The following is a 12207-nucleotide window of genomic DNA, read 5'->3' on the forward strand; positions in this document are numbered from 1 at the left end:
ATATAACAATCAAAATACATAAACGGCTGTTTTCTTACAGTCTTCCAGGTAATCCCCTAATTGAGGTAAGCGAATACAAATATTTGAATGTGACAAGAACTAACAACCTCAGTTGGAATTCTCATATCGCTAACATTTTTGCTTCTTCTTTTCGCAAACTTTGTATTCTGCGACACAAACTTAAACAGGCGCCCCCAGAAACCAAGCTTCATGCATATAAAGCAATAATTAGGCCTAAGTTAGAATACGCTTGCACCATCTGGGATCCTCACACCAACCACAATACTAACGCACTTGAAATGGTTCAGCGTAAAGCTGTCAGATTTGTTTTTTCTAAATTCCGTACTACCGATTCGCCAACAGCTCTCATGCACACTCATGGAATAAAACTATATATATATATATATATATATATATATATATATATATATATATATATATATATATATATATATATATATATATATATATATATAACATGTTTGTGAAATCCCTAGGAAATAAAAGCATGTGATATTCACAGAAAAATATATTAAACACGCTCAGTGTGCCTAAATGGCGGGTGAGTGCTGCTTCTCCCACGGCGAGGCGTGCCAATATGACATCACTGCTAGGTTATCGAAATTGTTACCCAAGGTAGAAAATAATAATAAGACTGCTGGGATTTCACCTGCGAAAAACACGATAAGAATATGAGGTATGACGTATCAAGATACTTTGTATTAATTTCGACTCCCTGTAGTTATTTACCGCTCCTGCTAAATCTAAGCACACGGGCGTTCTTTGCATTTCTTCCCCCATCGAAATACGGCAGCCCTTGCACGGAATCGAACACGCGAACTCGCCCTTAGCAGGGCGACACCTTATGTGCTATGCTGCCAAGGCGGGTCGAAAGGTGAGAAGAGCACATCACAAAAATGATTGCTTGTGGCGGTGCATCGTGTCTGGAAGAGAACTGCTGAATACCGAGCAGGAGTGCGAGCGGCTAGAATGGGTCGCTTAAGAGGAGACGGGGGCCAAGCACCGACACAATGGACCCGCATATACTAAAAGCACAAGTGAATGCCGAACCACCTTGCTCGCCTGTCTTTTGTCTCCTTACACAGCGCCCGGAAGTGACAGGCGCGCTCACGAAAATCGAATAAGGCGTTCGATTTTGTTACGAACGTGTGTTCCGGAGGTCGGTATACGCCACCACCAAGCTTGGTAACATCAAGGTTCGCGCGCCTGGGCTGGAAAGTTAGGTTCACCCCCACTATCTCAGTAGAATATACAATCCGCTCACGAAGTTTTAGTGTGGTTTACTTAGCGGCGCTGGTGTAGCGTGTGGCAAGTGCGGCTATACCATACCGTCGTTGTCGGACTACAGAACCTGTATTAACCACTCTAGTGATCTCATCAAGTTGCCCCACATATCGAGCAACTCTAAATGGTACACTATTACCAGCACTTCTTCAAAACGCGAATGGGATACCAGTTACAGCAGTGGTCTCAAACACGCGGCCCGCGAACCTCTTGCTTGCGGCCCGCAGCCCACACATGATTGTCTTCGTCCCGAATTTATTTTGATTTTTCAAAATTAGTATATCCATGAGCTACACAGGCATAACTTGTCTAAAGCATTGTTTTCGTGAGGCACCAAATGTGGTCAAAATGTATTTAAAGAAAACCGGGAAACAAAATACTGCATTTCAGTATCGGCGTCCCCATTTTAGTCGTTTTCGTGATCGGTATCGACATGTTGTTGGAATCGTGCGCGCCTAATCTCCTTCAGAAATGACCCGTATAGGAGGTATGGGCAAGGGTTTCCCTGAAATGGTAACGTTTGCTGAGAAATTGTACAGAATACCCCCCCTCCCCCCGCTCCCCTGCTTTTGCCTTCTTCCCTGTCCCGGCCCTTGCGGGACTAAATTGCGTGGCTGCGGCCCGCTGGCTGAGGATGAGTTTGAGGCCCCTGAGTTGGACATTCTAGGTGCATTCCCGGTCTCAGAACTGGCTAACCTCCCTGTCTTTCCGCTTGTTTGTTCTTTCCTTCCTAGGTGCATTCACGTTGGCGGTACAACAACGTGTGACCATGCTGTGGGTCTGAAAGTTTCAGAAACCCATCGAATTAACCATCTAGACAGATGCAAACGGCGTGCTTGAGACATTAACGGTGTTTTGACAATAAAGAATATTACAGTGCTTCGAAAGGCATTCGATAAACTAAAGGCAAAGATTTACAATCGCTGAGAGTCAATAAAATGCTTGTGTTTTTTTTTTTAACCAGAAGCTTTATGTTTTGGCGTTTTCATGTCAACAAACCCAAACATGAAATCTATTCGTTTGGTTTCATATTTTTCCCTTGCGGCTAAACCGTCTGATTGCATGTGAGGAAGAGGAGGAATAAATTTTATTAAGAACAACCAGTTCAAGTGCCTTGATGAAATAATAATAATTGTAGTGGTTTTACCTCCCAGAAGCACGACATGATTATGAGAGGCGCCGAAATTTAGGGCTCCGAAAATTTCGCCCAGCTGGGGTTCTTCATCGTGCACCTAAACCTAATCCCACGGGCCCCTAGTATTTCGCCATTGTCGAAATGCGGCCGCTGCGGCCGGGATTCAATCCCGCGACCTTCGGGTCAGGAGTCAAGCACCATAGCCACTAGAGCACTGCGGAGGGTACATGTGATGGAAGGGAAAAACTGACAAGTTTGCATGCCGGGCGTGGGGAACAAATAGATCCTTCATCGACATATCCTGCTCGGCTATCACAGTGTCACCTGGCTGTACTTATCATCCACTGCTTACGGCCTGCTCATTCCCTCAATGAATGAGCTGATTGCGTTTTTTACTACTGATGAAGCTCGAAGAACGCGAAGTGGGTTTATTATAAGGAAATTTATCACTATACAACATATCGAGCCAGGCGGTGTACTAACGAGCGTTAACGCTCCAAGGAGGGGACTCGTAACGCTGTTATAAAAGCACGGTACGAGTAGCCGTTACAGTATACGGCGAGCCTGTGGCTCAGTGCTACCCTATAACGTCGCACAAAATGGAGCCGTTGACGAGTGGCCTGCGCTATGATTTATTGCTTCTCAGTCATGTCCTGCGGGTACATTGTGTGCAACCGCTGAGTAAACATTCTTCAAAGAGACACTGAAACGGCATTGACGATTTTGTACAAGCTCATTCAGCCGGTAGCGCAACTTCGTATCATTAGCAGGTAAAGTTAGGCACTCTACATAAAGTGTGTAATTTACTAAACGTCTTGAATATGCGCATCGCTAAGCTCTCAACAGCGCTGCCGATCTAGCATTGCTAATGAACCCGTGGACTCGAGTTGCTCGGCAAATAAGTTGAGGAGCAAGAGCATTTCTGGAAAAGAGGGATATGTTTCAGTTGGTCGTAACTTCCTTGATTCCAACTGTTTTGCTAAAGTTATGATATGAATAATTGCATAAGGTCAAGTTGAAAAAGAAAAACCGCTTCAGCAACCCTCTCAACAAGCGACGCCTATTCCAAATTCCTATTGAATTTAAATGGTCATAACACCACGCATAAACACGAACACATAAGTGCACGCACATTAGGCCCAGTACCAGATAAGCCCCCAACATCCAGACAAAGCTATTTGCTTTTATGTAGCAATCAGTGCGCTGTAAACAAGCTTACTGTGGCGAAAGCGTGCAGCTGAATTCAGAAAGTTTCTTGTTTGTGAGAACTCTCTGCCAATAACCTTTGCGAATAATATCTCCGACATGAGGTTTGGTCGAGGTTTTCCTCTTGCGAAAAGTTCAAAAGAAGGAGTTTCTTGGTAATACAAGACCTCGTTTTCCCCCCAGATACATACTTCTCCATCAAATTAGGCGCCTCTCTCAGGGCCAAAATGTAGACTCCCAAAGTCGAGGCTTCCAACATAATTTTAATTTTCAGTCGCGAAAAAAGCAGAAAAATCTACCGTAAAATAAGCGGTGCCTTTCACCAATAACACGACCCACTTCATGTGCCAAAAATAGCCGGCGGGGAGGGTGACATGGGCAGCCGGAGTGAAAGAAAAGTACAGTGGAAAAGTGCAGGAGCTGTCGTTCCCCGTTGTCCAGATAAATTTTCAGCAATGAGGCATAGCATCCAGGCCAGCTGCGATACGCCATCGAAAACCAGCCTAACTGAGCTTCCACTCTGTCGACCACTTTCACTGCGAGGTCTTATCTAAATTACTCTGCTTCCGTGGTAAAATTACGGCTAGGTAGCTTCTTCAGGGTCGCTATTAGAGGCGCATCGTGTTTCCAAGTAATTCAAAAAATTATCTACCCTTCCGAAACTTCGGTATAACACATTTTTCAAAAATGTTCCACGCCAGTCACCAAAAGTAGAGAAAGGCAACAAAACCGGCTTTTCATCTTTATCTTTAGCGAATAGACGTCTCCTTTCTTTTAGTTCTATTTACCAGCTGGCTTTATGACCCGTCTGTAGGTATATATGCCCACACACCAGAGCCACTCAGTTTTGCTTCACCCTGCTCTGCGCGCACCAAGTTTCGCGTGATGGAAAAAAAGAACAGAGGGAAGAGACAAAACGCAGCCGGGAAAATTATTCTGGGGAGGGCCTAAAGTTCTCAGTTTGCGCAAGCGAATATGCGAAGAGAGAGAAATCGTGTACCTCGAGCAAGAGGAGTAAAATGAGCGCCACGCACCGGAGCGCCGAAGTTTCGACATTCCAGTTATCTTCCCCATCCTGCTCTCACCCCCCCCCCCCTTCACTGCCCCCGCTCCCATTCTACGTGTACGTTTCCTCGACTGGCTCGCTCTCCTGAAAATTAAATGAAAGAAGCAAAGTAAAGAAAATCGGAAACGGTAAAAAGTAATACTTCGAATGAAATAACGGTGTAGCGCCAGATGAACGGGAAGCAGCTACCGCGCGCGGTGCTGCGATGAGGGAAGTTCTCCCTACCGCCATCAGATGGCGGAACGAGCGGTGAGAAGGCGAACATCGTTTTCGAGGGGGCATAGAAGAGAGAGGAAGCCAGTGTTCTCAGTGCGCATGCTCGGTTTTCCTCTTCGCTCGCGTCTTCCCTTCTACTCTTCCTCTCCACCGGGGTCCTGCACTGGGGAAGATCCCCAAACGTCGTTGGGATGGTGACTCGCCGCAGGCTCGCCGAGGGTCGGCCCCTTGCCCTCTCTCGCGCAATGAGAGCGCTGGCGGCTCCCGGTGCGACATCCTCCCTCATCCGTTGCTTCCCCGGAGGAAGAAAGGCGCGCGAGACTCCGGGCGAACACGACGCGCGGCACGTCGCTCGTTAGCCCGCGGCGGCGTCGTGAGCCACCGTCCCCACGCGCTGCGCTCGCGGAGGTAGGGCGTTCGCTTTCCGTTTGCTCCGAGGGCATCGCTTGACGTACGTCTTCGAACAGTTTTGTGCGCGCTCAGCTACAACGGATGTGTGCGTGGGTTTCATGTGCAACTAAGCAAGGGGGCAGTGCATCTTCTTACCACATCTCCGATTGTTAGCGGTGCTGTGCATTGTGGAACTTTGCTTTCAGGCAAGGCAAACTGGTATCAAATCCAAGGATAATCCTGCAAAGACGTCTGTACTTCTTTTTTGCCTTTGATTCATCGTTGCCAGAGATTTTAGCAGGAGAACCCTGGTTGTAATCGCCGGCGTATTGCACAGAGTTATTTGTCTTTGCACGTGGGTTCCAGGTGTTCGTGCGACTATTTCACTTGTTAATCATGACTTCCGAAATTGTTTACGCTTTTCTATGCATGCATTCAATATATTTATTGTGAAAGAGATCGCAGTCGACCATAGTGTCTGCCAAGTTGCATTCTTCGGAGTAGTCCAGGAAAGAAAATCGAACGGGGAGGAGCAGCACCACAGCGCAATGGGAGTAGGTTAGGCAGTGCTCTGCACCACGTGGTTAGCGCCGGTGTGGCGGAACCATCGCCGAATTTGACGGGAGCGCTCTCCTGCCACGTTTGTCGTCCAGAACGTTGTTAAGAAGCAACTGCACCTCTATTTCCCTAATGGTCGATCTTGTTTTTCAAAAGGCAGCCTCAGTTGTGACAGTACAGCTGCGCTGGCTCTTGTCAAGAAGCTACTTGACAACGCGAACGCGTTGTTTACGAATCAGCGGATACTGTTCTAAGGATAGATGTCAACATCTTTCGTAAGCATTGAAAACGACCGTTTGCAACAAGTCACGAGGCCGCTACTGTGCTGGGATGTACTTCGTGCATCCAAAACCGCTTTTGGAGTCTGAAGCAAGCGACAAAAAGAAAACTTCCGGCAGTAGCGTGAATCCCTGAACAGTGGCATCCTTCAACGAAGCGTTCTCCGTAGTGTCTCTAGTTTCTACCACCGACAGTGCGGCGACGTTTCGGCTCCGCTTTTCGTTCTCCTCCGAGAGATGGCATTCGTGTTGTTGGAAGCGTCGGAGAAACCGGGCCTCGTGGAGCGCACGCCCGCCGCTCACGACGGATGATGCCGGCAGCTGGGGCGTCGCGGCGAAGCGGGACAGCGGTCTGTGGCCGAACTGACGAGTACACGTGCTTGCCGGCGCTCCGCAGGACTCGACAGTGGTCCGCGCTGGTGGCAGCGACGGCGTCGGTGCTGCTGCTGGTGCCTGTGCCGCAGCAGCCGGCAACCGCCGCTGGACTGCCAATGCCCACAGAGCCTCTGTCCACGAGTTGGCTTGCCAGGACCCGTAGGGACGGTAAGTTTGACCTCTATGAACCCAGGCTTAGTTGCAATTAGGAGTCTAGTGCAGTTTGCACTTGTTTGGTTTAACCGTGCACCAGCAAATTTGTTGCAACGATGGGCAAGGTTGTGTTTCGGTAATGCCATAATTCTGGTACTAAACTAGACAGAAGCTCATGGAAAGGTGAAGGCTTCAATTACTGATAAATATTCCAACAAAGTTTGTCGATAGGCGCCATCAATTCTATATGGAGACTTAACTATATCAGAAAAACATTTGGTAGGCATAAATACAATTTCCCATGTCGAAACGTTGGCGCCGGCGACGTTGCATGTTTGACGATTTCTCATAACATTGTTGCAAAACACAACTAAAGTAATGATACCTCATCAAAACTTGCCCCATGTGTCTTAAAGCGCTTCGGTACAGTATTGATTTTTTATTATAGCTGCAATGGCGAGTTCACTACAAGTGTGCAAGTGTCTACTTTCAAATTTATTTTATGCATTTAGCTGACATTCATAATTACTTTCAAATCTCGGCCACCATCGCACTACGGTGAATAGCGCGTGTTGATGCCCGAATTTCAATAATATTCAATAAGCCCGAATGTAAGAACTTCTAAAATAGCACTGGAAAACGGTCGGAAGTATTGAAAAACATTTAGTCGCTACTTATAAAATGTGCAACTATGACGCGGAACCATTATGTGGCACGTGAACGGTGCCAAGGGAAATGGTAGCGCCGCCTCGAAGAAATGTTTTCCAGCAGCCTACGGGTTGCTGGAAAATGCCCTACGTACCGATGTCAGGTCTGAGAAATATTGTAACGATGGAATAATTCCTCAGCAACCCATGGGTTGAATTTGGCAGTGCTGTTCAGCACCGATGTCGACTAACTGGTAAAATTTGACTGAATAGCTAAACCGAGTGACTGTTATAGTACGCCTGAAAATAAGTATGCTGGTGACAAAAGTAACAACCAATAGCCCTGCGAAAGAGAAAGTGTTTATAATTAGCAACCAACCTTCTGAATCTCTACAAGAATATGCATACCTCGGTTTAATCGCAACAAAGGAGTCTATACCTTAAAAGGAAATTTCCTGAGAAATAAGAATGGGCTGGGACGTTTATGGCAGACATTCTCAAATCACGACAGGCACATTACCTCTCTCCGTAAAGCATAAAGTGTATAATTATTGCATTTTGCCCGTACTAGCATCTGGGTTGTAAGCTTCGCGAATAGCAAGGAAACTCTGGAAGTTAAAAAAACTGTGACGCTTGCAGGGAAACTGACGATGACAGGCGTAACATTGAGACAGCAGAATGGGCCACAGAACAGATGTAAGTGATGTTACAGTTGACAATAGGCGAAAGAAATGGACCTGGGCAGGCTACGTATTGCGTAGGAAAGACAACCGCTGGCGTGTTATAACAACAGAATACACAACCCGGGACGCCGAGGATGGCAAAAAGTTAGATGGGGTGAAGAAATAAAGAAATTTCCGGGCATAAAACAGAGTCAGCTCGCGCAAGATAGTGTTAATTGGAGACCTCAAGAAATGATCCAACTAACGGCATCTGTTCTACAGTATGGCCACGCACAGGCCTTCTTTTAACGTTCGACACTTGTGTTGAGTACATACACAATACCAGTAAATGCGCCAAACAAACAAGGTTCTCGGGTGGTTCTTGGATGTTTCATTTCCTGAACCTTCTACGTACCACCGCAGGACGAACAATTAGTAACTGTGAAGGAAAGGAGACGACTCTTAAGGGCTAGTTTTTCTTTGTTAGATACAATATTAATGGGAACTAACAGACAATAACGCCAAGAAAAGTATAGGGGATGTTATCTGTAGTATTTAGAATATAAATGGAAGAAAGAAAGAAAGAAAGAAAGAAAGAAAGAAAGAAAGAAAGGAAGTAAAGCGACCACTATAACAAGTTGTGAATAGAGCTGATTTGTTTTAACTTCAAGTTTCTGGTGCGCTAGAACCAAACCGCTCAAGGCCTAAACATTTCCTCCTAAATCACTGGCCACTGCAACCCAAAGCGATGCTTAGGAGAAGCGAGCCTCAACGGTGACGGCGGGGTGCGGGCCTAAGGAGCTTCCCTCCTAATAACGGAGTCGGGAAACTGCACGCTGCCATTTCCGAGAAACACGACGCCATCCGATTTGTGGGCAGCTTCCATGGAAGAGCGTCCAACAATTTCTGTTGCTATGCTAAGTGTTCGATTTTGGGGCTTGAAAAAGCGCAAGTTGTTAACACTCGCGGACCCCAAAATCATGATAGGGTCGTTGTACATCGATAAAAGGCGAACTCTTTCATCGAGGAACTCTGAGCGGATTCATTCATGAAATCACAGCACGATATTTCAAGGGAAGTGCTTCGTCATGTTCTCAAAATTAACTGTACAATTTGTGGAGTTTCTGAACGATGGTCCTAGCTAGCACACCACAACACAAAAGCATTTTTGGTTTTAACAGCACAGCCACTTTCATGCTCGTTGTCTTCTCGCTTTCCCATAGTACAGTACATATAGTATACTATGAATCTTCAAATATTTTCTCTAAATATATATACCTCCCAGAGCTTCCGTCAAAGGGACTGCTTGCTGCTCTCCCAAGGCAAACACGTATAATGTGTGTCCTCGTGCGTGTAATGTTTCACAGTTAATAGATGGCACTTCAATGGATGACAATTCAGGAGTCCACGTGGTCTGATGTGTGTGCCCACCAACGAGTGGTGGTGCTCGCATGTCATCTTTTTAAAGGCCTGTCCCTTGCGATAGGTCCACTTTGTAGCTGATTTTGAAAAATCAAAGAAATGGCGCTACTGCCAGCACGTTCATAATAAGCGGACCTTGCTCAACAATCGGCCGCTAGGGGTCTGCGATTGCAAAAAGCGCCAAATAAAATCTTAGACAATTCGCAAGCTATAACTGAACAAGGTGCTGCCGAAGGCAAGGCATGACAGGAGAAAAAAATTCAGGAGCTTTTACCTATATGAGAATTGGGGGCAAGCGAAACATGGCGTGGACGTGCCTGACGTACTGCTTTTATTTTCTCTTTCTTTCTTTCTTTCTTTGGCATTACGCAATGCTCTCTCCTAACGTAACCGATCGCTTACATTATATAGTTCATCTACAAGCTCGTCGCAGCACCGTGAAAGCTACGGGACTGCTTAGCCATTAGGATGCGCGAAAATCCCTCAAGATGTATTCATCCGCACTACATTTCTGCCTGGCGTCCCCATTGGCCTCGATATCTTTGAGTAGGGCCCTCTCGCATGTGACGTCAGAGAGGGGACTCGGGTGCCGCTTTTCGTGCAAGCTCGCTACGTGAAGGCTGCTCGACGCTGCCGGTCAGTCTGTGGTGCTCGAGTTATTGAAACATTAGTGGGAAAGTTCATAAAGAAATTTGTACTGAATGTTCAAGCAATGTTCCCAGCGAAATCGAGCAGAGCTGCCATCAGGAGCACGTTCAGTGTCGATTGCTCCAGGTGTCGTCTGCTAGCCATCACTGTGTACATCCGCATGTATGGCGACGATTTCTTTTCGCGGCTATTCTATGGCCGTAGCGCATTTGAAATGACTTTCCGGCCCGTTTCCGATCACTGACTTAGGCGTACGGGCTTCGGCTCCGTGTCTGCGTTAGAGCGCAGTATATGTAGACCGCGTGCTGTGCGTGTTCGCTTGCCAAACCTGCTCCTTCGGTTCAATTCCTTCGTTCGGAGTTTAGGTGTGTGAGAAGCGACGTGTGATGTCGTTTAAATAAATTAAGTCGTCTTTACAGGCAACAGCCTTTGATGAAATCCAAGTTTTCAGCAGCTGCTGTGTAAGCGCGTATTAAGTACTTGAAGTTTAGACAAGAAATAAAAAGCTTGAAAGCACGAGTGAAAAGGGTACGCGCGACAGTTATCGGAAATATTGGTAATTTGTAACATGTTGCAAGATATTTTAGTCCCTGCGTTAATAAATCGACGTTTTCTGACTCGTTCATAGTCGTCTGAAAGTATGCTGAAGAGAATTAGTGCAACCATACTAACGTAGATAAATACAAAGCTTTCGCATCGGAAAGTCAAAATAAGATGTCTTGGCAATAAAATAGTGTCAATTACTCTCAACGGTCAACTCCTGATAGGGCGTGGTGCGATCACTGTACTAAAAAGACTTACAGGGTCCCTTACGAATTTGCCAAAGGTGACTCGAAGGCAAACGCCATCTTCTTCTTTTTCTTCAGTCGATGTATTATTCCCTCCCCGACCACCTCCGATTGCTTTCTGGACGTAACGTGGTTTCGCACTGCCTCGAGGATAGGAGGCATTGCAAGCTTTCTACACATCACCTGATTTTGCATTGCCTCCGTCATCGGCCGACCGATCACGAAGGCAATGCAAAGCGATGATGTCTGTGTTGACGTCATCACGTGACATGCGTTATGACGTCACACATTTTGGTGGTCTGTGATGCCATGATGACGTCATAAGCCGACGTCATCTTGTGATTATTTTTTGCATCACTCGTGTTGACGCTGCCGACGGGGGACGCCGATGGTCAATTTTCACGTTTGATGAGGAATCTGAAGCTTTCACCTTAAAATATTCAATCTTGTTACAGCGTGGGAAAAAATAGCAATAACCAGCCAATGAGGCCAAAAGAATGGGAAAAAAATCACAGCATATCCACGGAGTGAATGATGATGAGTGGGCGAAGCTGCGGAGGTTCATCGGTAAACCGTGAATCTTCCGTGAATTCTGCCCAGTACATCATCACCGACGTGAGATCGGGCGCGTTTATACTTAAGGTTCGATGAGTTATGACGACTTGCAGCTCACTTTATTTTACATGTACGCTGTGAATTTTCATTGTTTAGAAAACCATTGCTTTAGAAAACATCTGGCGTCTTTCGTTAAGCAGCTGGCGTCTTTTCGTTTTGCTTTAGAAACATCTGGCGTTCTTTCGTTTTGCTTTTACAAAACATCTGGCGTCTTTCGTTGGTTTATTTCATCAATCAACGGCGTTTTGAACAAAATTTTTATTGTTTAATCACGCACAGGAGAAATCTCACCAGGCACTACCTTGGAGGTAAACAATGGCTGCTAATGGGAATGAGAGACAGAAGAAGTCGGCTTTTAGCTAACACTTACACTTCTACTTCTACTAACGTTTCCTACTGGAACATGCCAACGGCTGCTAATGGGGAATGAGAGACAGAAGAATTCGGCTTTTAGTTAACGCGCACGCTGCGAATTTTTTATTGTTCAACAACGCACAGGAAAAATCTCCCACCGGCACCACCTTGGAGGTCAAAGCGTAAGACTGGTTACGCACTACTACTACGACTACGACTACGAGGGACGAACGGGTGCCGCCTTAAGGAGCTTCGCCCCTAAAAGCTCTCTTTCTCGTCTTCTTAGACATATTCTCTGATTTTTCCTACTATTCACCGAGCTGTACAATCGGTTTCAAATGAAACACGTAGAGTGGAGCGAGTTGCCCAAGCATTAGAAACTGTACAGC

At 46.2% G+C, this 12207-nt stretch overlaps 1 protein-coding gene across 2 annotated transcripts in view; it reads left to right on the forward strand.

Annotated features, from left to right (window-relative positions):
- Nucleotides 1-5253: 5253 nt before the first annotated feature.
- The window catches only part of LOC119394399 (uncharacterized), a 275463-nt gene continuing 268509 nt past the window's right edge, over nt 5254-12207 (forward strand). For both annotated transcript variants that reach the window (XM_037661694.2, XM_049415773.1), the window contains exon 1: nt 5254-6697. In XM_037661694.2, coding sequence (XP_037517622.1) covers nt 6463-6697 — 235 coding nt within the window. In that variant the 5' untranslated portion in view covers nt 5254-6462. The remainder of the gene's footprint in view (nt 6698-12207) is intronic.

The sequence above is a fragment of the Rhipicephalus sanguineus genome, chromosome 5 (genome assembly GCF_013339695.2).
Source record: "Rhipicephalus sanguineus isolate Rsan-2018 chromosome 5, BIME_Rsan_1.4, whole genome shotgun sequence".
Lineage (NCBI taxonomy): Eukaryota > Metazoa > Arthropoda > Arachnida > Ixodida > Ixodidae > Rhipicephalus > Rhipicephalus sanguineus.